The sequence below is a fragment of the Diplotaxodon limnothrissa genome, linkage group LG5, assembly GCF_057381915.1.
Source record: "Diplotaxodon limnothrissa isolate DT_005_m linkage group LG5, D_limnothrissa_male_GT1.1, whole genome shotgun sequence".
Classification (NCBI taxonomy): Eukaryota; Metazoa; Chordata; class Actinopteri; order Cichliformes; family Cichlidae; genus Diplotaxodon; species Diplotaxodon limnothrissa.
This window is the reverse complement of record NC_140600.1, coordinates 22,989,722-23,011,936: the sequence shown is the minus strand read 5'-3', so window position 1 is coordinate 23,011,936 and position 22,215 is coordinate 22,989,722. Positions and strand designations below refer to the sequence as shown.

At 39.3% G+C, this 22,215-nt stretch overlaps 1 protein-coding gene across 1 annotated transcript in view; it reads right to left on the bottom strand.

Moving 5' to 3' along the window:
• The window catches only part of poc1a (POC1 centriolar protein A), a 53,846-nt gene that overhangs the window by 9,989 nt on the left and 21,642 nt on the right, over positions 1 to 22,215 (bottom strand). Inside the window, exons 8-10 of the mRNA XM_085354283.1 lie at positions 19,387 to 19,455; positions 19,155 to 19,304; positions 4,417 to 4,695 (exon numbers count right to left, since the gene is read on the bottom strand). Of these exons, the coding sequence (XP_085210409.1) occupies positions 4,417 to 4,695; positions 19,155 to 19,304; positions 19,387 to 19,455 (498 nt within the window). The remainder of the gene's footprint in view (positions 1 to 4,416; positions 4,696 to 19,154; positions 19,305 to 19,386; positions 19,456 to 22,215) is intronic.

Below are 22,215 nucleotides of genomic sequence, written 5' to 3'. Positions count from 1 at the left end.
GAGAAAGCGTTATGGCAGCTGAGAAATGGGAGGGGGCAGACAAGAGAAAAGCAGCTAACACAGCAGACTCTGAGCCTTTGGAAGATTCAGTTTAATGCTGAATTATTCATCATCTTTCCTCCCGGTCTCCTCAAGTATTATAGTTACAAAGAAATGTAATGGTGAAAAACAGTGCTCGAAAAAAGATTTATAACGGAGTAGGACTATAGTGCCGAAATAAGTAATGTTGCCTAGTCAGTCGAATCTCCAGAGGATGGGCGGCAGTAGCTAAATTACACTTTGAACTAGCTAAGAAAGTAATACGAGCACCTTAGATTGTTTCAGGTCACATCTCTTTTCAACGACCAACGACTGAGCCTGCCTCAGACTTACTTTTTGTCCGGCTGCATTTAACATTGCATGTGCGCAGAGTCAAAGTTAAAAAAAATATTGGTCCAAGTGCTAACCCTCAGACTTCTAGTAGATACATGTATGGTCTTAATTTCACATTGCCACCCGCCTGGCAACGTGACAATACCCCATCAGGCATTTACAGATGAATGAATTCAAGCCATTTCCTTCATCTTTTTCAAACTTTGCACATGTTCCAAAGCCTTCCACGTTAAGACCTGTTAACTAAATTGTTCTTCTTTCCATTTTCTGCATTTCTTGAGATTCTTTTCATTTGGCTTTTAACATCAGCCTCAAAAAGACTACTCTGAGTGTGACTTTGTGTGAATAAAGAAGGAAAACTTACATAAGTACTATAATTGAGTGCAAGAGTACAAGTTTGCAGCCCTGTGGAAAAACTAATACACCCTTACTGCTTCCATAGGAATTCAGAGGGTAAGTAGCAGCCAGGTGCTTCTAATCAAATTCACTTGATTAACATCATCAAGGAAGTGTGAGCACCTCTATAAAAGCTGAAGTCTGGTTAGTTTGCATTAATGTGTATGTTAACATAATGCTATCCCAAGGTCAAACGGTGCATTGCCCCTTTTAGCATGTTAAATGTTAAAGTTTGTGACAGTACAATTTGTGCAGGACAAAGCCTTTTCTCTCTAAAAAGAACATGGCAGCATGGCTTTGCTTTGCGAAGCTGCATCTGAACAAAAGACAAGAGTTGTGGAACAACGTTCTTTAGATGGACGAGATCGGAGTAGAGATGTTTGATTGTATTGCGGGCCGCATTTTTAGCAAACACCTCATATCATTTATTTGGCAAAACAGCTAAAAAAAACGAGCAGAAATTACAGGGTATTTAGCAGTGGTTGGTATATACCACATGACCACAATGTCCATGATTTTACTGCTGGCCATCCAGACCTTGTTACATAATATACTGCCCTATTTTCTCCTTTTCGCAGTCACTGCCTATATGTTTATAATAAATCACAGGCTTAATATGGTGTGAAGACAATGACTCTGTTCTGGAAATAATTGTAACTATTTGGGAAGGCCATTTTCTCCCAGTAACACCCAGAAAAAAGTAAGAAAAAGCTTACAGAAACCAAGATGCATTTCCTCTAACAATATCTAGTCCTAGAAATGACATCGCTCATGTTTCCACTAACCAAGAATGAAACAAATTTTCAAGAGAGCCGAATAGCAAACCAGATGCAGATGGTCCATCTGGTATCGGGGATGGGGTACAGTAGGCTTGAAAGAAAAGGCTGGCACCACCCCCTGGGAGGAGTCAGCTAGCTGCCTGGCAGTTCCTGCCCAATATTAAACGCTCCCACATGGTGAACTACAGTTTGAAGCTCAAGAAAGGATAGGTGAAAGAGCCAGCGCGAACCCTTTGACAGAAACACACGGATACAAGGAGTGTTTCTGTGTCTCTGCAAGGCCATTAAGTATTTACACTTACTATGCAAGAGTAAGACAGTAAGTGCTGCTAGCACGCATATATGAATGATGTATTTTCCTCAGAGTGCACAAGCTCGGAGCTGAAACACTGCATCGAGTACAGAGAAAGACCAAACATCTTTCTGCTGTCTCAGCTCCATCTCATTCAACTCTTTACATCTGTGTCCTCTCGGTGCCCTATTTCTTCTCTGCTGCCTCTTCCTCATTATTTTAGTCTCCTTTTTTTCAACCACATGACTAGGGATGGGTATCGTTTAGGTTTTATCTGATACCAGTACCAAACCGGTACTTTTGAAACGGTGCCGGTGCTCAAACGGTGCTCGAACCGGTGCTTAAAGAATGGAGAACACACACTTTGTCCAAAAACCTCTTATGTTTAGCTGATTTTTTTGTAAAAAGATAACAATGTGTGCCTTTTCTGCAGCTATAGGGGATATATGGTATCACTCTTGGCTGGAAGCAGTGCTTAATCAATGGAAAAAACACAAACTTTGTCCAAAAACCTCTCATGTTTAGCTGTTTTCCACTTTTTCTTTGGTCATTTTAGCCTTTTTGGCCAGGGTGAAGGGAGTATCTGCCATCAAACAAGAAGACAGCCGCATGTAACTACGATGATGTTTGCTAGTTCACCTTACATGCATTAATGTAATAACGTGGTTAGCCTACTCAATGTAAATTACACATGAACAACATTAAGCTACTCACGCAGAGAAGAACGGCTGCTGCTGCCATCATCATCCGTCATCATTTCTGCTACACTGGCAGGGCTACGGGCCAGGACTCTCCTCTTCGGGTTCTTGGGGGATGTTGCTAACTCCGGGTCCGATAACAGGCACCACACCCGCAGTAGATGTGCACGGTGTGAGGTCTCACAGCAAGCTATCAAATACGGCGCATTTCTCGGCTTAAAAAAAAACCCCGCTATGTGTCGCCAGGTGTTTCATCAGATTCTTGGTGTTACCTTCTTTGCATAATATCAGCTTAAAGCACTTGTTGCAGGCTGCTGAGTTTGCATCTTTTGCTGTGAAGTACAGCCAGACTTTTGACCGCTTCGCCTTGGGCATTTTTAATCTGTAGCTCTGCTCTAACAGAACGTACGTACCTGGGCCCGCCTACAATCCCTGGAAAGGTAAAATGATTGGCTAGAATTCAAAGTGTATGACATCTCAGGGAAATAAAGCACCGAAATAAAGCACCGAAATAAAGCACCGAAATGTGCGCTGCTTTTCGGTCTGGTTACTACCGTTTATGTCAGATACTGGTACCCATCCCTACACATGACAAGTTGTTTCTCTCACCTGCTGTCTTTGTACCTTGAACAATTTTATTCTGTTTAAATACTTTCAAACTCTTTTTTTGTGCCACAGGCAGAAGAAAGTTTCTTGTTTCTATATTTTTGTCTTGCTGTGTTGTGTTTCTATCAAATTAAACAGAGCTACAGGCATTTCATTTAATACTGTTTAAGTTCGCCTGCAAAGTGTTTCAAGTGAAAATTATAGATAAACTTTTTGCAGAGCCTTAAATTGTTTCTGACATTTATTCCCTGTGGCCTTTCAGTGTCCATCACTAATCGCATTTATGTAGTTAAAAAAAAGACAACAAAAAAAGGACATATATTGACAACAAACAGAGCTTGCGGAGTTTAAATTGGTTACTCCTCTTTTCAGCTCTTCCTTAGTGATCAATTTATAGTCCTCCAGGCTCCGGTCTGGCCTTCACCAGATACAGAAAAACCTATGGTGTCTAAAAGGTAAATGGACAGGTTCTTGTATATTGCTTTTCTACTCTATTTTACTCTTTATAAATATATGTCTCACCCACTCACACACATATTCATACAAGCACTTTCTTCTACATCTAAGTGCTTTCTGTGTAATGTGTACACACACACACACACACACACACACACACACACACACACACACACACACACACACACACACACACACACACACACGCTCCAATCATCGCATCAGGAGCAGCTCGGGTATCAGTATTATGCTCAAGATACTGTACTTTGGAAAGCAGACCGCAGCACCCAGGAATCAAAGGGAAGCCAGGAATTGCATATATAACCCTTGTATTAAAAAAAGGGCTTATATATAGAGGAAATTGATGGCAATGACCAAATTGAATATAAAGGACAGATTTCACAAACAAACCAGAGCTTACTCACATCACAGAGACACAGTTTTTCTCAGCTGCCAGACTTTAGCCATACAGCAAGTTTCTTTTTTTTAAGCTTTTGCTTTGGAGGATGTTAAGTACAATTACATTTTGGAGCCCAATCTTAAACAGCTAATGCACAGATCCCCAGTCACCTTCTGTAGAGAATAACTGCTAAAATACTGAAACATAACAATAAATGTGAGGAATAAAACTAAACATAACTGCACAGCATTAGAAAACCAAACAACACTGTGAGGTTGTGGTGGGTTTTTTATGCTTCTTTAATGTCTCTGTACTGCAGGCTGTAAAGTAAATGATGCTTTTGTTCTGACGAGTGTGAGTAGGAGGCACAAAGTACAGTACACTCTGTCATGAAAGACCAGGACTACTTCTGCTTACCTGAGTGAGAATATCCAGTTGGCCTATAATGTGTTCCAGGGTGTTGGCTAGACCAGGTGGGACCCCTCCATCTGAAGCATGGGACTGTGCTTGACCCTGGGGTGAATGCTGCGGTAAACTCTGTGTTTGTGTCTGATGGGCAGTGGAGGAACTGATGCTGAGGCTTCCATTGGCATGGGAATGAGATGCTCTGCTCTGGATGCCAATCTGTCTGTAGCTCTGAGTGTGGGCAGCAGTTTGAGAGTCCTGCCTTTTAAAATGCTGAGCTGGATCAGAGGTCTGGAAACAAAGAGGACAGTGAGAGCTGTTAGAAACTTTGATATCTTGGATGTGTCCCTGTTGGGAAAGGGAGAATCTTTTCTGTTGTAGATTGTGCAATCTTTTAAAAAAGTTTAAATTACTTCGTGAAAACAAAATTGCTGCTCTGGTTGGCAGAAAAAAGTTTTAAATTGGAGACAATCGATGAATCGCCTACATCAAGTGGCAACAGCGGTAATATTAAATATTACATTTCCTGACAAAAATAAATCAACAAATATTTATATCAATGCAGGCTGAGTTTTTGCTCAATGTCGGATATTTGTCATGCATATTTACAGTAAAAGGGACCTCCCACAAAAAACACCACCTTATCTATACCTTTATGAAAACTGTTCTTGAGCTGAAATGAAGGCTACATGAAGTTTGGACGTCTATACCCATTGACTCTGCAGAAAGTTTGTGACCTCCGCGCACTATGCACCTCAGCATCTGCTGACCCCACTGCTGTTGTTCGCAATAGCTTCCACTCTGTTATAATACTAGGGTATTTCAAGATGGGACTTGTCGCATAAGTGGCATTCTATCACGATGCCACGCTGGAATTCCCTGATCCCCTAAGAGCGACCCATTCATTCACAAATGTTTGTAGAAGCAGTCTGCAAGGCTAGGTGCTTGATAGTATACAGCTGTGGCCATGGAAGCGATTGAAACCACTGAATTCAACGATTTGGATGTATCTGTGAATACCTTTGGCAACATAGTGTAATTAAATAAACAAACAAACAAACAAACACCCAATGACTAGACCCCTCATCGTCCCCCTAGTTGACTGGCAAAATCTTTGGTCATGGGCAGACTTAGAGCTCATTTGGAGCTTAAAGGGCTTAAACATTACAGTCTGAATGGAAACCAGTGTTGACTCACTGCTTCACACACACACACGCACACACACACGTGCACACACACACGCCCACACACACAAAAGCTAAGTCTGTCGGCCTGCGTTGTGATTAATTCAATGAGGTACAAACACATGAAGCTCGGTGACCACATCTCTCCATCACCATGTCTACATGACTAAATTTGTCCACACATGTATACGTTTCATTATATTTCTGTCTGCCTTTGCAGACCTCTGACTGATTGCGTACACGTGTGTGTGTCTGTGTTTATGTATATATTGTGTCACCTGTCCTCCATCCCAGTGAGAGAGACAAAAAGTGTTTACCTCATCACACATGCAGACTGAAGCCTATTCACATTCAGCTCAAAATGTCAAACTGTGTTGTTCCTAAATGAGTGGAGCTGTCAGCGATTGCTTGGCTCATCACATCTGCCACAGACGTAGCTTATAAGAACAGCTAGAATAAAATGAGCATGGGTTCCCTGCAGTCATGTACAAAGAGTCCAGGAGATGATCCTTGAGTGAGTATGACACATGGACAGACAGGTCCATGTGTCATACTCACAATATCAGAAACATCATGCAAAGTTACTGTTGAAAAAGTGGCAGTGAGAGAAACTGTATAAAAGTCAGTAAAATATGATACAGGTAGCCCACGGATAGTGCGCCGCAAGATAAAACAATATGTAGAAGCTGTTACAGGCTGAGATTTTAAATTGCAGAAGAAGAACCCTCATCAACAATATTAACAGTTAATTGTAGCTTGTTTATACACAGGATATTTGATTTAGTCATTTTTAAAATGACTTAGTGCCTGTTAATCATATAGTTTGACAAATTTGCACTTTTTCCAGCTTGTTTCACCACCTGATGGGATTCACCAACATTTTTCGATAAATCTGCCGCCATGCAGCCGCGGCTCTCTGAACTGTTCAGTGTGTGGGCAGAGAGCAGAGCAGCAGCACATTCGGCATCATAAAAAAAAACAGAGAGAAGCATGAATGAGCTGCAAATGTGTCTTTTTGATTAATCGCTAATCTCGATAGATGGGTGTAGTAGATTAAGTGCATTCCAGGGTTTATATCCTATCTGTCCTTCCACAGGCTGCATGGAAGTATCACTGTATTTTCATAAGTTTTAAAGCTTATGTATGCATGTGGGCGGCAATGCTATTGCTAAAACTATAAATCAGTCTGCTAACTCAACATGCTCTTCATCTAACGAGAAGTCGGGGAAAACCCCATTATTGCAAATGTACATGCAAGTACATGTAAATGTGCGCATAAACATGGTAACCATCCTCCTAATGAATCACCTGGAGTGGAAAAACCAACAGTGGAAAATTTCCTGAGGCCAAATTAAACTGTTAGTCTGACACAGCCAGCCATCAATATACCTCACAAGCTGCATAGAAAAAAAATACACACACCTCTCTCTCGCTCACATACTCACATACATACATACATACTCACATACTTACATACATGTGTGTATATATATTTTATTATTTAACTCCCTGTAACATGTCTAAATAGTATATTTTACCATTGCAATGCTTTGGTTTTTTTTACCTGCCACTCCAAGACGTCTCTGGATCGCTTTACAAGTGCTTCAACTTTAGCTGCTGCGCATTTGACAAAATAAGTGAGCAAAGGTGCTAATTTGTGCTAAATGGCGACCCATAAAATGTTTCCCCCTGTGGCACAATGTTTATATGAAAATCAGTCTACAAAAGTGCAATTTTCCTCATTTGCAAGTCCTGTGACTTTGACTATGACCTAATCAAACACACCTTAAGCCGTAGTAAGTGAAAAAGTTGAATATATATTTTTAACTTTTGTTCATTTTGTTAGCTATCCCTGCTGCCACTGGGTAATAAGCAGCAACCTGAACAAGTCGGCAGTCCATCTCAGAGCTAACACACAGAGACAATCAAAAATTCACACTCACGGCCAATTTAGAATCACCAATTCACCTAACAAGCGACGTCTGTGGCCTGGGGGAGGAAACCTGTGTAGGCACCGTGCCTGCACCAGTTTAGAGCTCGACACCTACTTGCTGTGAGGCGACAGTCCTAACCACTGCACCGCCACACCGCAACTGATTAAATTTAACTGGCTGAAGCATGATAGTCGTTATAATTTTGCAAGCTGGCGAAACAATGAAAGGAAATTGTTTCGTGGAAGGAAAAGCACAGACGTAAACAATCTAAATCAGTGATGGCTTCATTTCCTTTAGCCGATTCATTGTTATGGTCTTGTTATTGTACATGATAAAATATATCATTATTATTGCCAGTGACTCCTGCTGTATCTATAATATTTAAGCATTTGCTATTAAAAAAGTCATGTATAAAAACTCTCTGTAGTCCCAATGCTATATTTTTGACACTTTGAATTACTGCTAATCTTTATATGGTCCATAGAGAATAAGAGGACTGGCAAGTACTTTTGAACAGAAATGATAGAGGTAAGCGGTGCATTTATACTTATTTCAGGTACCTTATCAGTTGTGACGTGTCCATGACAGACAGGTCAAGGGGTATAAAGTTGATAGAAGCTACTTTTAGCCATAAAATATAATGGTTATAAGCTCATTACCTTAAAAGCGGTCGGTCCTGTCAGTCTAATGCTAAAGTTAGCTCAAACAGCTATAGTGTCAGCAGCAGCATTGTGGGTCACCAGTTTAATGTCAAAACACTTTCAGGCACAACTTATCTTTTCTTATAATAGATCTTTATTATGTTGTTCATGATAGTAATAAACCTGTATCCAAGTATGCCACTAGAGTGATATCAATAAACTTCATTTAAATCATTTATAAAAGACTCATATTACACTCAGATATTTGATTCATATCACACTCAAACAGAAATGTAGAGAACAAACTGGAAAATTGGTTTTAAACTGCAAAATGCTGTCACTCCTTAACAAATCTATGAGTTCCCACAGTCTAATTAGGGATCATTTCTATTCTCACTTTAAATTAATCACAGTCATTCAGGCAATGATTCTCTTTTACACTAGTCCTAGCGCAGATGGCACAGCTGGTGATAATGGCTCTTGTTGCTCTGCCATTGCATACAGTGTAAAGCATCAGCATCATCTCCTCACTGATCAAATAAGAGAGGCTGGTAGGTGTGTGGGTGTCACAAGATAACCGTAACACATAGACAAACATTTTCACCAGCTGCTGATATCTCAGTTAATTAGAGGGAAGCGAACCTTTTACGAGAAACTGCTAGTGATGCTTTTTGATGAATGAAGCCTGAAGTTACTCGGCCTCGATTGTGCCTCTCGACTCCACTACAGGCTCAAAAGGGGAGGCTGTTTCTCACTCTCATTTTTTATCTGTCCTTGACTGGCTCTCTCATCCTTTTCTTTTATTTTACTGTTTTTTTCTGCTTTCATCACCCCCCAAGCTCTCCAAAAGGTGTCTCTTAATGCCTCTCAAATTTTCTCTTTTCAATATAATCTTGCTTGTTTTCTTCTCCAGTGTCTGCGGCTTGTCTCGTTCTCTCCCGTGCTTGTCCTGCTTTCCCACTTTCTGTACCTTCCAGCTCTTCCTCTCCCTACTCTTCCTCACTGATGTTCTCTCGCTCCACTAGACCATTAGGTTCTCTTTAACTCCACTTCTATGCGGTCTTTGACAGTCCTTTGTCACACCCTCCTGCCTTTCTTTTTAGCTCCTAATGTCAAATGTATTCAGCTCACACTGTTGGAACAATATCGCCGGCCTTATCTTAAAGATTCACACACATAAATGCAAACAGAGCCATGCATCTGAAACATCTGTGATTGATGGGGGTTTATTTGCACTACAAAGTAAAGGTGATTCAGCGATAATGGTAATAGAATGATCGAGGAAATTAAAGTTCAGTTAGTGCAGTCTCTGAACACCCATCCCACACACACACATTCCACTCCACGTCCTAAAGCTGAGCCACACAGTGTAGTGGTTTGTGTGTGTGTGTGTTGGGCTGTGAAGGAAAGCCTGCTGTGAGTTTGCAGCTCATCTGTCTGCACACGTGAGCACGAGAGAGACCCAGATGTGAAGCTAGAGACAGAAAGTGGGGGAAGGGGTGGAGGGTAGATAGAAGGATTAAGGCGGATGTGATCAGAGAGCGCTGATCTGCCTGTCAGCAATGGATGTTACTGGCGCGCGCACACACACACACACACACACACACACACACACACACACACACACACACACACACACACACACACACACACACACACACACACGTTAATGCATCTATGGCCACACCACAAACCAACAGCAAATTCAGATTTGCTTAGCTGTGTTGAGCAGAGACAACCTGAATCACACACACTTTCAGTCTTTAGCCAGAGAGACCTCATCTTGCAGCTGGCTTACTGTGTTTAACAAATAGGCCTACATGTTTCTGGTACAGTTCCCATCACTGGCAAATTATCACGAAGCTTCACATTCCAAGTATGTTAAAGGATAAGCATATCAAATTTGCTTCTCATGAAATCCCTGTGAATTTGATTCTGAGAGAGTAATGGGTATGGGTGGCCTTTGCCCCTGTATGAATAAACAGAGCATTACTGTCTCATTAGTCACTTTCTTCCTGGTGCGATGAATTTCTGCCAAAGGCATTATTGTGTAATAGCGGATGATCAGCAGAGGAAGAAGGGTGGATTTAACACCTGTTTGTCATTAGATGATTTAAACACAACCATCTCATAATTATCTCATCATTTCTAAAAATGTTAAATGTTGTACTGATGAATTATTAGCAAATAACTGTACACGGTAAATGCATATCCACTTGCTATTAGGAGTAAAAGTGGGCAACCTGGTACTAGCAAATAAGTACTGGCATCATCAGTGTTATCCAGGTCACGTTAGAGTCCCTTTTCAAAATAGAAGATGTAGTTGGTCGCCAATTTATGAAGTGTAACTAGCTTCGTTTACACAATTTTTTTTCACACATCCATTCTGTCAATGAGTGTATGGAAAATTAAAATAAGTAAATCAAAAATAACAGTACACAAAATACAAAAAGTTCCTTCAATTTCAAGTAGCTTTAGCCAGGGATACTTAAAGTGTGTGCAAAATACCATAAAAAACATAATTGTGCTAATAGCCCACAAAAAAATATTGTGGCCAAAATATAAGCAAACTAGATATTAGGGCTACCACAAACGATTATTTTGATAATCGTTTGTGGATTAGTCGACTAATCAGATCATGCATCCATTGGACGTAAAACGTACAGCTTATTGCACCGCATGCATCTGCTCTTATATAACTATCATTAGCTTACAGCTTTAAGTGTTTAAGGTATGTGCTAACTAAAAATAAAGACAAGACGATAGTTTATTAAATTTTAATGAAATTTGAAGATTGTTTCGGTGGAGTTTAATAAACTCAGGCGTCTGCTCCTTGCTATTTAAAATATAACAGGACACCGTAGTAAATTCTCAAGCATCTCACACTTCTGATAATCAGTTGTCTGCTTGACGTTTATTCATCTGTGGAAAAACTATAACTTTAATCTCAGCCAAACCGATTTACTCAGGAACAAATAAAATACTGAAAAAAGCTAAACAATAACATTTTGAAGTTATCTAAGTGACTTATATATCATGTTTAACCTGAGTAGTGAAAGACGGCGGTGGGTTTGAAAACGATTTGCCGGGAGTCCGGTGTTCTCACAGGCTCTAGTGAGCCTTGAACCCCGGCTAGCTATCGAGCTAGTGGGTAACAGGCGTTCCCGAAAACGTTGGAGCGCTTTTGAAAAAATGTGGTGTCTTGATAAACTGAGCAGATATTTGAAGTTTACACAGCTACATTCTCGCCTTAAAATATGTTAAATGTTTATTTTGTGACCCAGAAAGAATAATAAGAGTAATATTAAAACTAACTAGCTGCCGCCATTGTTGGAAACTGAGCAGGGCCGCGCTATGACTTCTGGGATAGGTTGGGCCATGAAGTATACACCCGACCCATCCATCAAATCTGGGGAAATGAAGGGCGCATTTGTCGGAGTCTTCGATTTTTGGACAGTCTTCGTCGTGTCGCTGCAACGTAATCTGCCTACAAATGCGGGCATAGGAGGATGCGGTTCCTGAATTTGGAAACAGCTATGATATCGGACACTGCTTCTTCTTCTTCGCGGTTTAACGGCAGCTGGCATCCTTGTACATGCAGTGCTGCCATCTTCTGTTTCAGTCCGTTATTACACTCTTAAATCCTACTACTTATTCCTGCGTCTTTTGGGATCTTACAAAGCTTCAAATGACACGTCGACTATTAAATTAGTCGTTGACGATTTTGATAGTCGACGTAATCGTGACTAGTCGACTAATCGTGGCAGCCCTACTAGATATTCATTTGAAATGCTTAAATGTCTAAAGGTCATCACACAGCGAGCATGTTGTGAAAAAGTGATGATGAGCATCAGTAACACAGCATCATTATATCTTAGAAACTATGATCCTCCTAAATGTGGTATGTATTGTCAACATATAGAAAGTATTGTAAAAAAAAAGATTTAATATATCATGTGGCGCCCTCTTTAGGACTGATCTGAAAGTGATAATAACGCCACAGAGCTATTTAAAATGGTTTCTTTTGTTTGTTTTGAAAAACTTGATATTTGAAACTTGAGGGTTATTACTAACATTCACACTAAACAACAAATTTTACGTGACAATTAAATGAAAATGACAATGAATAATTTTAGTAGAATACTAGTAAATTAATATGGGTTAAAACTGGGCAAATAACAATAGCCCGAACTTTGCGGTTGTTTATGTGTGTGTGTGTGTTTGGTAAATGGTAAATGGTCTGTATTTGTATAGCGCTTTACACAGTGTGTAAGTAACTACTGCAGATTAAGTGAGCTGCCTTGGGGGAAATTTGTATTATCTGAGTGCTTCTTGTTAACTATGTTACAAAGGTATGTTCCTCTCATACCTTTGGAGTCAGGGGTTAATATACTTCGATGACTACTCTTTTTGACATATGCTTTAGCATATGCATGCTTCTACATTCGACTCTATATTCTAATGATATACAGGTTTTTGATATTAACTGTAAACGGGCTCACATTTTCTTCATTTTTTTAATTAGCCTGCAGTAGGATGTTTGGGCAGCAGTGTTCTGCAACGTCTGTGGTTTCTCCTTTCAGCCAAACAGCATCCTGTTTACTATATTTTGTTTCTCTGTACATAAGTCAATTTATAAAAGCACCATATTAGAGCATTTCTATGATTCCTCAATCCCTTTAAACTCATAAAGCCTTTGAATACCCTTTCTAAGAGATACAAACTATCAAATTCAGGCGAGCAGTTGACATTTCTCTCTCCTCTGCTTCCTCTCAGGCGACACGTGTGAGAGACTTGTGGCAGTATAAGAGAGATAAAAGGGCTTGTATTAATAATAAATTATGAACGGCTAAATTATACATGAAAAGGAAAATCTAGGAAGCTTGCACTTCCAGGTGCAGCTCCCAGCATTACTTAAACTGTAACAGTTGGTAACTGGCAGGATCTATTACTGTTGTGTTTAATGACTTGAAGTGAAAAACTGTAAAGAGATGCTAAATAACAGGTCTCCACGTGAGGGCGACATGTTTAATTCATGCCAGAAAAAGGTCAAACTCCACGTGTCTCTATTACGTCCATCAGTCAAATCAGACTTGTAGTCTAATCATTACAACCAGAATGATTGTGAAAAACCTAATGAACCTCAGATGGATTTATTCATTCATTTATTTATTTATTTATCTGATTGTCAAAGTAATACCTGCCATCTCTATCAGGATTATGTAATCTGGGGATACGTTGTACACAGTTTCTAATGGAAAAACAAACAAAAAAGAAAGGGAAACAAACAAGAAGAAAGGAACAAAACTGTATATTATGCTATATTTTCACTTTTAACTTTCATCCTATACACAAAAACCACACAAGTAGATTTAGAAATTAAGTTTAAAAATCTGTGTCTCAGTATCACAGGTATGTGACACAGCCGTACAATGATCACAATATTTCAAGGAAATGTGTGATAATGAAATTTATGGTGATATAGAAAATACTGAAGAACATTTTATCTGTGATTGAAGCTTGCAGGCAACGGCATTTATTAGTGCAAATAAGATGAAGGGCATTTTCAATCCATCTTTTCCAATGAGCTACTGTCACTGACGACAGACTACTTAATTCAAAGTGTGAATATATCGCCAGCAGTAGCAACAACAGCAGCAGCAATGGCAGTGACACAGCAGAAGACACATGTAAGCATAAAAGTAGCCTTGGTAGCGTTTTCCATGAAAATTCTAAGTAAACGCACAACACGACTGTCATAAAACTGAAATTCAAAAACATTATCTACCTTTGTTTTTTCACTAGCTGTCTAAAGCCCTGCCTTTTCACCATGTAACCACATCAGAAATGTCCTTCCTGTCGTGTGGACTGCAATTAGCAAGACCTCCACCAATGAGTCATTTGTTTACTTCTTGGTTACACAAAAGTACCAGCTACTAGTTATCTCATCCTTGCGTGTCTTCATGTCTTGGTTTTACTCGATGGTGTGTTTTTACCCCAAGTGGAAAAAACAGTTTTGTAGTTTCCACCTTCAGCAAGAACAATTTTTTCCCCATATTTTTGCAAAACATTGTGCTTCATTAAATAGTTCCCATTTTACTAAATCGTCAGGAGGCTGACAAGCAACTCTCTCTGTCAGACATGTTTGGGCATGTGCCGTTGTTGCATGTGCTTGGGAAAGTAAACAATGGTTTTGCCATATCATTGATATGGCAAATATCATATAATCATGTAAAAATGTAGAATCATACTATTGTGGACAACCCTATTGGTAAGCATACTTATGTAGTACGCACTGAAAAGGACATCCATCTTAACTGCCCATTCAATCTCGGATTGTCCAATTGTGCACCTTCAAACACATTAGCAAGTTTTTTTTATGCTATATTTATGTGCAAATACTTTCAACAAAGACTAGTGCTATATTCTCAGAGCCAGCTGTTAAAATGTTTGATGTGCTTTCATTGGACGATATCTCAAAGCTGGTGCCAAACTAAAACACAACATGTTAAAGGAGTCTCCAGCTAAACTACTATAAGGCATGTTATCTAAAAACAGCTTGTTTCATATTTCTATATGTTTGGTCTAATAATAACTTCACACATTCAGCTACTGCTTCACTGGAGATCTAGGATTAAGAAAAAAAGGATAAATTACAAATACTAGCTTTTTACATCCTTTTAAATTTATTATTATAAATTTATTTTTTATACTGAAAAGGGTAGCAGGTAGCACACACTCCAAATACATTTACTAGATTTAGAGATCGCAGTGCATCTTCTGTTGACCAAGTTGTTTTTATTTATTGTGGAAACAGTGGGAACTTCAAGTCCATGCAGACCAAGGTGTTTAAATGAGATTAAAACTGGGGTCTCCTTTTCATATTTGTTGTCATTTTATCTATTTTCAATGTTCTGATACTGAAATTACTAGTAATTTATGTTTTTGTATGACTCAGAGGAATAATTATGAAATTATTTTGCTGGGAGTGAGTCGATATAGACATTTTTCTTTTTAAATGAGAACAAGACCTGGATACAGATCCCTCATTTATTTGTTTTTGTTTTAACAGATGATTGGAGGTTGATGAAATGGATCAAAAACCTCCTGTGGATGATTCGGGATAAACTGACAAGGCAACAATCAAACAGTCTGACAAAGCTCTCTGGGTGGCTTTAGAATCTGGATTTTCCAAAACATAAAAAACAAATTTGTCAAACACAATACAAATATAAGGATCATTAATCTCACATGTAACCTATGAATCCATGTGGGGTTTTTTAAGAAGAGAGAGAGCCAGTGCAAACATCACAACTGAACCACAGCTGGTTCTTAATCAAGCAGATGTGAAGAGCTGCTTTTCCATTAGTGCTCAAACTTCAGACAGCTGTATTTGAAAAATCATATTTCCCAGTGAAAGGGTTCAGTGGGGTTAAACAAGAACAGGAGTTCTCAGAAGAAGAGAATACATTTCGTACATTGCACTAATCATTTCTCTCTACATGGTCCAGCTGCCCATTTTCTAATCACCCTTTCAGGCACATCTGTAATAACGGCTGTCAAGTGGAAGAGCTATTAAATCCATTTACAATCCTGTTCTCACAGCACAGAAAGGAAAGGCAGACAGAAGAAAAAGCAGCCGTGAAAGTTCCACAAATGGCATTAAGAAAGCAGGTGCTTTTTTAAAGGACACTGAGAGCAAACTACTTAAACTAGGCGTCTAAGAAAAATGTTAGAAATATTCACCTTCACATAGATGATGCTTGATAAACACTCACTTCTAGCTGAAGCTGATCAATGGAGCTTTTAAGTAAATATCATCTTTGTTAAAGATTACAGATGTGGATGAAGATATACAGAAATGCTATTATTTTTATAAGAATGATGGTTTTATAATAGGTTGAACCGGATGAGTTTCACTGCTGGACTGATGTCGGCTATGTATGTGACTTAAGAAGAAGACTTAAGAATAACACTATAATGCTAGTTGCTCAAAGTGTGACAAGGATATCCTGCCTTTCCTATCTTAATTAGTGGGCATAAATGGATAAACAGACACATTTATATTTTAAACAACCTCCGTTGGCCAAATTGCTGTACAGGTTATACAAAATATACACTGAAAACAATGAAAACAAGTAAACAAGACTGTGTTTGCATAAGAAAAGACAGGACACTAGGATAATAGGGTTTTTTAAGTGATTTAAAAAGAATGGGCAACTCTTATGTAAAAAAGGTAAGTTGTTCCGAAGATTTGGAGGTGCAAAATTCAAAATTTATGAAATGTGTATCTGGCTTTGTTTTTACTTCCTTTTTTAAAAAAAAACATTTTCATAGCTTTTTTAAGCTCACTTGATGATCAATCTTTGCTTACAGGAACAATGCCGTAATAAACATCAGCAAACTTCCTTTTGTTGTTGTTTTTAAATAAATAAAATAAGTATAAACAAATAAATACAGACATATGGACTCTTCCGTTTTAGCAGCTGTCTGGAGAAAAAAACCAAACAGATCGCCAGTGCATCGGCCCAGCAGGGGGTCATCTTAGGCACAGCAGGCTGTTGAGATTGGTCGGATAGACTGGTGGAAACCCCGATGAGTGAGATGACATGCTGGGGACATTGTGTTTATGTATTTTTTTTCCTCTAATGGAAATTGTAAACAGCACTTAACAGTTAATTTTCATTTTTTCACCTTTGTTTACTATGAAGTTTGCCAGTCTGGATTTTTGAGTTTAAAGGTAAGGCAGCTTCACTGTGGGTGGATCCAAGCTCATAGCAGACCAATCAGTAGGAGGGAGAACAGCAGAGAGCCAGGATTTGTTTATGCGTGTCTGCACATGTGTGTGTCTCAGAGAGAGAAAGAGAGGAAAGACCTAGGCTGTGCCCTTGTTGATGTAAGTAACACTATAGAAGTCAAAAGGCTTGAAACCAAACCGGTCCCAGGAGTTTCCCAGACGACCGGTGACACCAGTCTCCTTTGTGTGCGTCCATGACACATTGAGCCTTTTTAATATTTAAACATCTCTAATAGCAGCTCTGCTGTTTGTTTCTCATTTATCCTTGGCTCACACTCCTTTCAGTCACTTCCAAGTTTTTGCTCTGGCCAAACTTAGTAGGACAAAAGTCACATTTCTCTGCGGTTGATCGTTTTAATATTGCCTTCCTCCTATGGTTTTAATCCAGTCCTCAACAAGTCCTCTGATGTTTTGTCCCGGGGACGGGACAAAACATCAGAACTTAAACTGCTAAGAGACGTCAGATAAGTTCATGAAATGGTTGTTATAATGTCAGCTGCTAACGGGTACCCCCTCTAGTGGGTACGCTACGAAGATATTGTAAAGGTTTTTATGTTTTAAAGTGGTAAAGTAAACTTTTTATACAGCTTCAGCAGCTGGTCACTAACATTTACGTTAATAATAAATTTTAGACTGAGTAAAAATTGCTGATCACCAGTTTGTGTTAACTGTTTCTGCTTTTTAATAATACATCAGTGTGAGGAGTTCAGTTGTTATGGAAACGATAGGCCGGTAATCGCACCCCAAAGGAGTGTTTTCCAAACACTTTTTAAAACTGTAGAATCATCAATTTTTATTTAAGTTGCAGCTAGCTGCAGCTTAGCAGCACATCAGCTGTACTTTCTCCTCAGATAGAAACATCAGACAGACAGGGTGTGGTGGAATAGGAGTGAGTGGAGGCTCCGAATGAAAAACAAGGAACTGTGTTCTACCAAATTACTCCCGTGAAATTGGAGAAAGCGCTCCCACAAAATGGACTAAAGAGTCAGTAAGGCTGTTTTTTCTTTTTTTCAAACAATCTAAATGACATTGATTGGCTGTCAGAATACTATCCAAACCCTCTTAGTTGTCAAATTAAATCAAAACAGTAACAGCATAGTGCAGTGTGCTAATGGAAGCAAACTCTTTGTTAATGAGTTATAAAAAATAAAGTCACACTATAGGTCGTGAGAACAGAAGCATAACCACAAACACACTTAAAATCTCTTCAAAGATCACTACGCACAACACAATATTATCACCGACGGACTCTTTTCAGTTCCAAGAATTTGTTGTGATCGACTACATTTTTAAAACTCACCTGCGGTATCATGCAGTTTATTTTATTTTTTCCTCCATTTCAATAGGAAAAAGAATATCCTCCATATCAAAGTGTAGATGGTGAATAAGCAGGCATTTCCTGCCCTGCATGTGGGATATGAATGTGGCTTTGGGCCAAATCTAAGAACTTCAAAGGAAGGGAGGAAATAAGCTGAGAGGCATCTGTGCACATGTTTGTGTCTTTTCATATTTATTTTTCAGCCAGCCAGCACACATGCATGAAATACATGTGCACACATACGTTTCAATTAGTGCATTTTGTATAGGATTTATGGTAGACATATTTAGTTATATACATTTGTATTGGCATATCCTAACAACCAAATTATAAAACTACCCTTTAACAACATAAAATCTTGCTGGCTAGAGCGGTTGCTAGATGCTGGTTAGCAACTGTCTGGCAAACACCAGTCACTAGTAGGGTCATGCAGGCCTACATACTGGTGATCACTACCAGATTAAAGCGATCACCTGTGGTTTATATGGAACATAATGACATGTTATCAATTAGGTGTGAAAACACCGTAACCAAACAACTGGGAAACGTGCCAGTAATGAATAAAGGAAACGATGTGCTTGGAAGCATATGTTTCTGACTTAGTTCTTTATTCTCATTGCTAAACACAACACTAACCACTGCACAGTCACACAGTCACAAAGTGAAACCCGATGGGCAAGTGCTAAGGGGAGACACCACATAGGGTTTAAAATGCCCTTAGTAGTTGAATCCTGGGTTTGACCCCACTGACTGGACCTCGACCTCTGTTGCCTATCATTTGACAGTTTCTGGCTATATTTGTTCAGCTTCTGAATAAAGGTAAAAGCCAAAACAGCCATCTTGTTGGGTTCCATGTTCCTTTCTGTTTGGACTTACCTTGCTACGTAACACAGATGTATGCGAATTAAGGGGGAAGTGAGTTGTGGAAGTAGCCGTTGGTGTCTGTGAACTGGAAGCAGTTTTATGTTGCAGTCTGACGCCATCACTGAACTCAACACAGTCAAAGTTGCTCTTCCACACCATTACCTGTGAACCAGATATAAATGTATTAAATAACAACACTCCATTAAAGTTAGTAATGAAGAATGTTAGAATACTCTGCCATCACCTGTTCATCAGAGCCTCCAGAGGAAAAGTACTCCCCTGTTCTAGAGAAGGCCACACAGGTGACTGGACCCTGGCGTGAGGTAAAAAGCAAAAAAGGTGGAAAATGAATCTCACAATACAGTAAAGTCATATCTGTCTGACAATGAAAGTAGTCCTAAAACTATCAGCTATGAACTGTTTGCTTAAGTTGAAAGAATCACTACATTTGGAGAGAATGTTTTCTAAAAACCTCAACAAATGCAGCTGAACAAACTGGCCCCATCTGTGCTAAAGATCACAATATTGGTTAAAATGATTTGCCAATTAAAAGTCTCCATGTCTAGCAACTACTTTAAAGGCTGCCTAATTGATAAAGTCACCATTTTCATGCACAAATAACAAAAATAAGCAACATTTTATAAATTCAATAGGCCAAATGATTTCATTTATCATCAGTTTAATCACTAATAAGTAAACAGTAATGTCTGCATAGATTAAAAACTCCATGTGAGACTGGTGCTGTCTTACTGTTGCATTCATTCATTCTCAAACCTTACATATAGTAACTTAGAACGATATGACTAGCATTGTTTATCTCCTGCCAAGTAGCTCAGCTGCAGCGAAAATGTAGGTGCAAGTGTAAACATGGGCAGGGAGTAAACACAATACAATTTAATATGATACAGAATACAGTAATATACCCTAAAGGCACTTGCTGGTAAAAATGTATTTAAGATTCAATACAAAACAAAAGGTGGGAACATTTTTTTTTATTTTGTTTGAGGCTTGTGTTTAAGCAGTTCGACTAAAACAAAACTGAACCCACAACAAAAGCTCTTGAATGTGTGTGTGTGTGTGTGTGTGTGTGTGTGTGTGTGTGTGTGTTTGGAGGAGGATGTGGGTGTGTGGGGCTGCAGCAGAGCAATCAATAACAAAAAGCAGAAACTCAGGTGGAGTGAGGTCACGCATGGTCAGAGCCAAAAAGGATCACCTGAAGGATGTCAGGACTTTGGCATCCTTTGTGTGTGTGCATGTAGCTGGAAATAAAATTCAGAAATCATGTTTCTCTTAGTTTATTCTTTTTTTTTTCCCACCTCACAATGCAGAATGGGGTCAACGATCTCAGCCTGAGCCCCGTGAATGCGTTCAAAGAGGGGATGAAGCAAAGAACAAACGAGTGCTGGCAAAGAAACGGACAGGGAGTCTGCTGAGAAGAAAAAAGGAGCTGTGTCCTGTGGCTGGCACCCAGACAGGCTGGTTTGGGTGAGGAATGGTTTCCCAGAAGCACCTGAGAGAAGCAGACAGTGTCACTATAGCAACGCGACGGCCTGACAGACAGCATGTTCTGTCTGTGCTCTGACTAATGCCTGCTGCCAGGCTGGCACTTGCCATGGCCAGACACATGCACGCACACATGCACACATGCACACACGCACTCACAAACACAGCCTGACAGAGCAATGAACCTAACTTGTACATTTTATGTACCAATAAATGAACACGGATAGCACAAACCAGACAAGACCCATATGGTGCCCTTTATAAAGGCATGACTAACACGAACGATAACATACTGCTACTGCTTTTATTTTGTAAGCTATTTTTCCCCTCTAAATCGTCCCCTTTAAGCACAGTCATAAAGAACTTTAGGCTTGTGTAAAGTTCTGTAAATCAGCATAAAAAACTGTTTCTTAGACCCTCTTAATTATGCAGTCTTGTAATATGTGTACAAGACATTCTTTGTATAAATTTAACTGAAAAACCACAAAGAGCACAAAGCTGTGCACTGTAACAACCATAATTAATGTTTACATTTCAAATTCACAAATGGGAAACAAATCTGAGAAGTGTATCAAATATGTGGTCTTTTGGCATGAAAATATGCATTTTGTGTAGTTTCATATCCAAAAGTTAATCATTTTGATACACATTACATACTGACAGAATGTAATCAGAAAACTTCTATAAAAGAATTCTGCCTTCCTAATGATCCTGCAATAACCGCTGACTTTGCATTTGTCCAACCACTTTCCTGCCCGCCTTCTCTGAGCCAACGAGCTTCTGTTCCTTCTATGTTCTTTAAATCTCAGTGTTCTTCTGTCATTCTGTCTTTCAGACTCCCATTCATGCAACCAGCCTCCTACCCATATCCACATCACTCCGGTCACTTAAAGAGCTTCAACAAGGCTCCATCTCCATCACCACCAGCGTCTAGACTCGAGGTGGGGGTCCTGTCCTAGTTTCTGTTATTTCATCAAAATCTAATTGCCATTACTGAAATGACGTATCTCAAAAAATCATTATTAATTATTTCAAATGAACTGTCTTAACTGATCTACCATTAGTAACAGTAACATACAAACATGAAGATGCGCGTTTGAATGTCAGCTTGCAACAGAAATACAGATTACCTCCTAATATTTGGGGGAAAAGACATGTTTGTTCTCTAAACCTTCCTATAACTGCTGTACCTACTTCATGCATTTATTACTACCAGGCTGGACTATTGTAATTCATTATTATCAGGCTGCCCCAAAAACTCCCTCCAAAATATGTCAGCAACAGGGACTAGAAAGAGAGACCAGATTTCTCCTGCATTGGCTTCGCTGCATTGGCTCCCTTGTATATGAGAATTTCATTTAAAATCATTCTGACATACAAGGTCTACAATAACCTGGCTTCATCTTCTCTTATAAACCACATAGTACCACATCACACCACCAAAGCACTTTGCTCTCAGAGTGCAGGCTAACTTGTGCTTCCCTGGGTATTTAAAAGTCGAATGGGCAGCAGATTCTGGAGACAGATAGTCTTTCTACTTTTAGATGAAAACTTCCCTTTTTGACAAAGA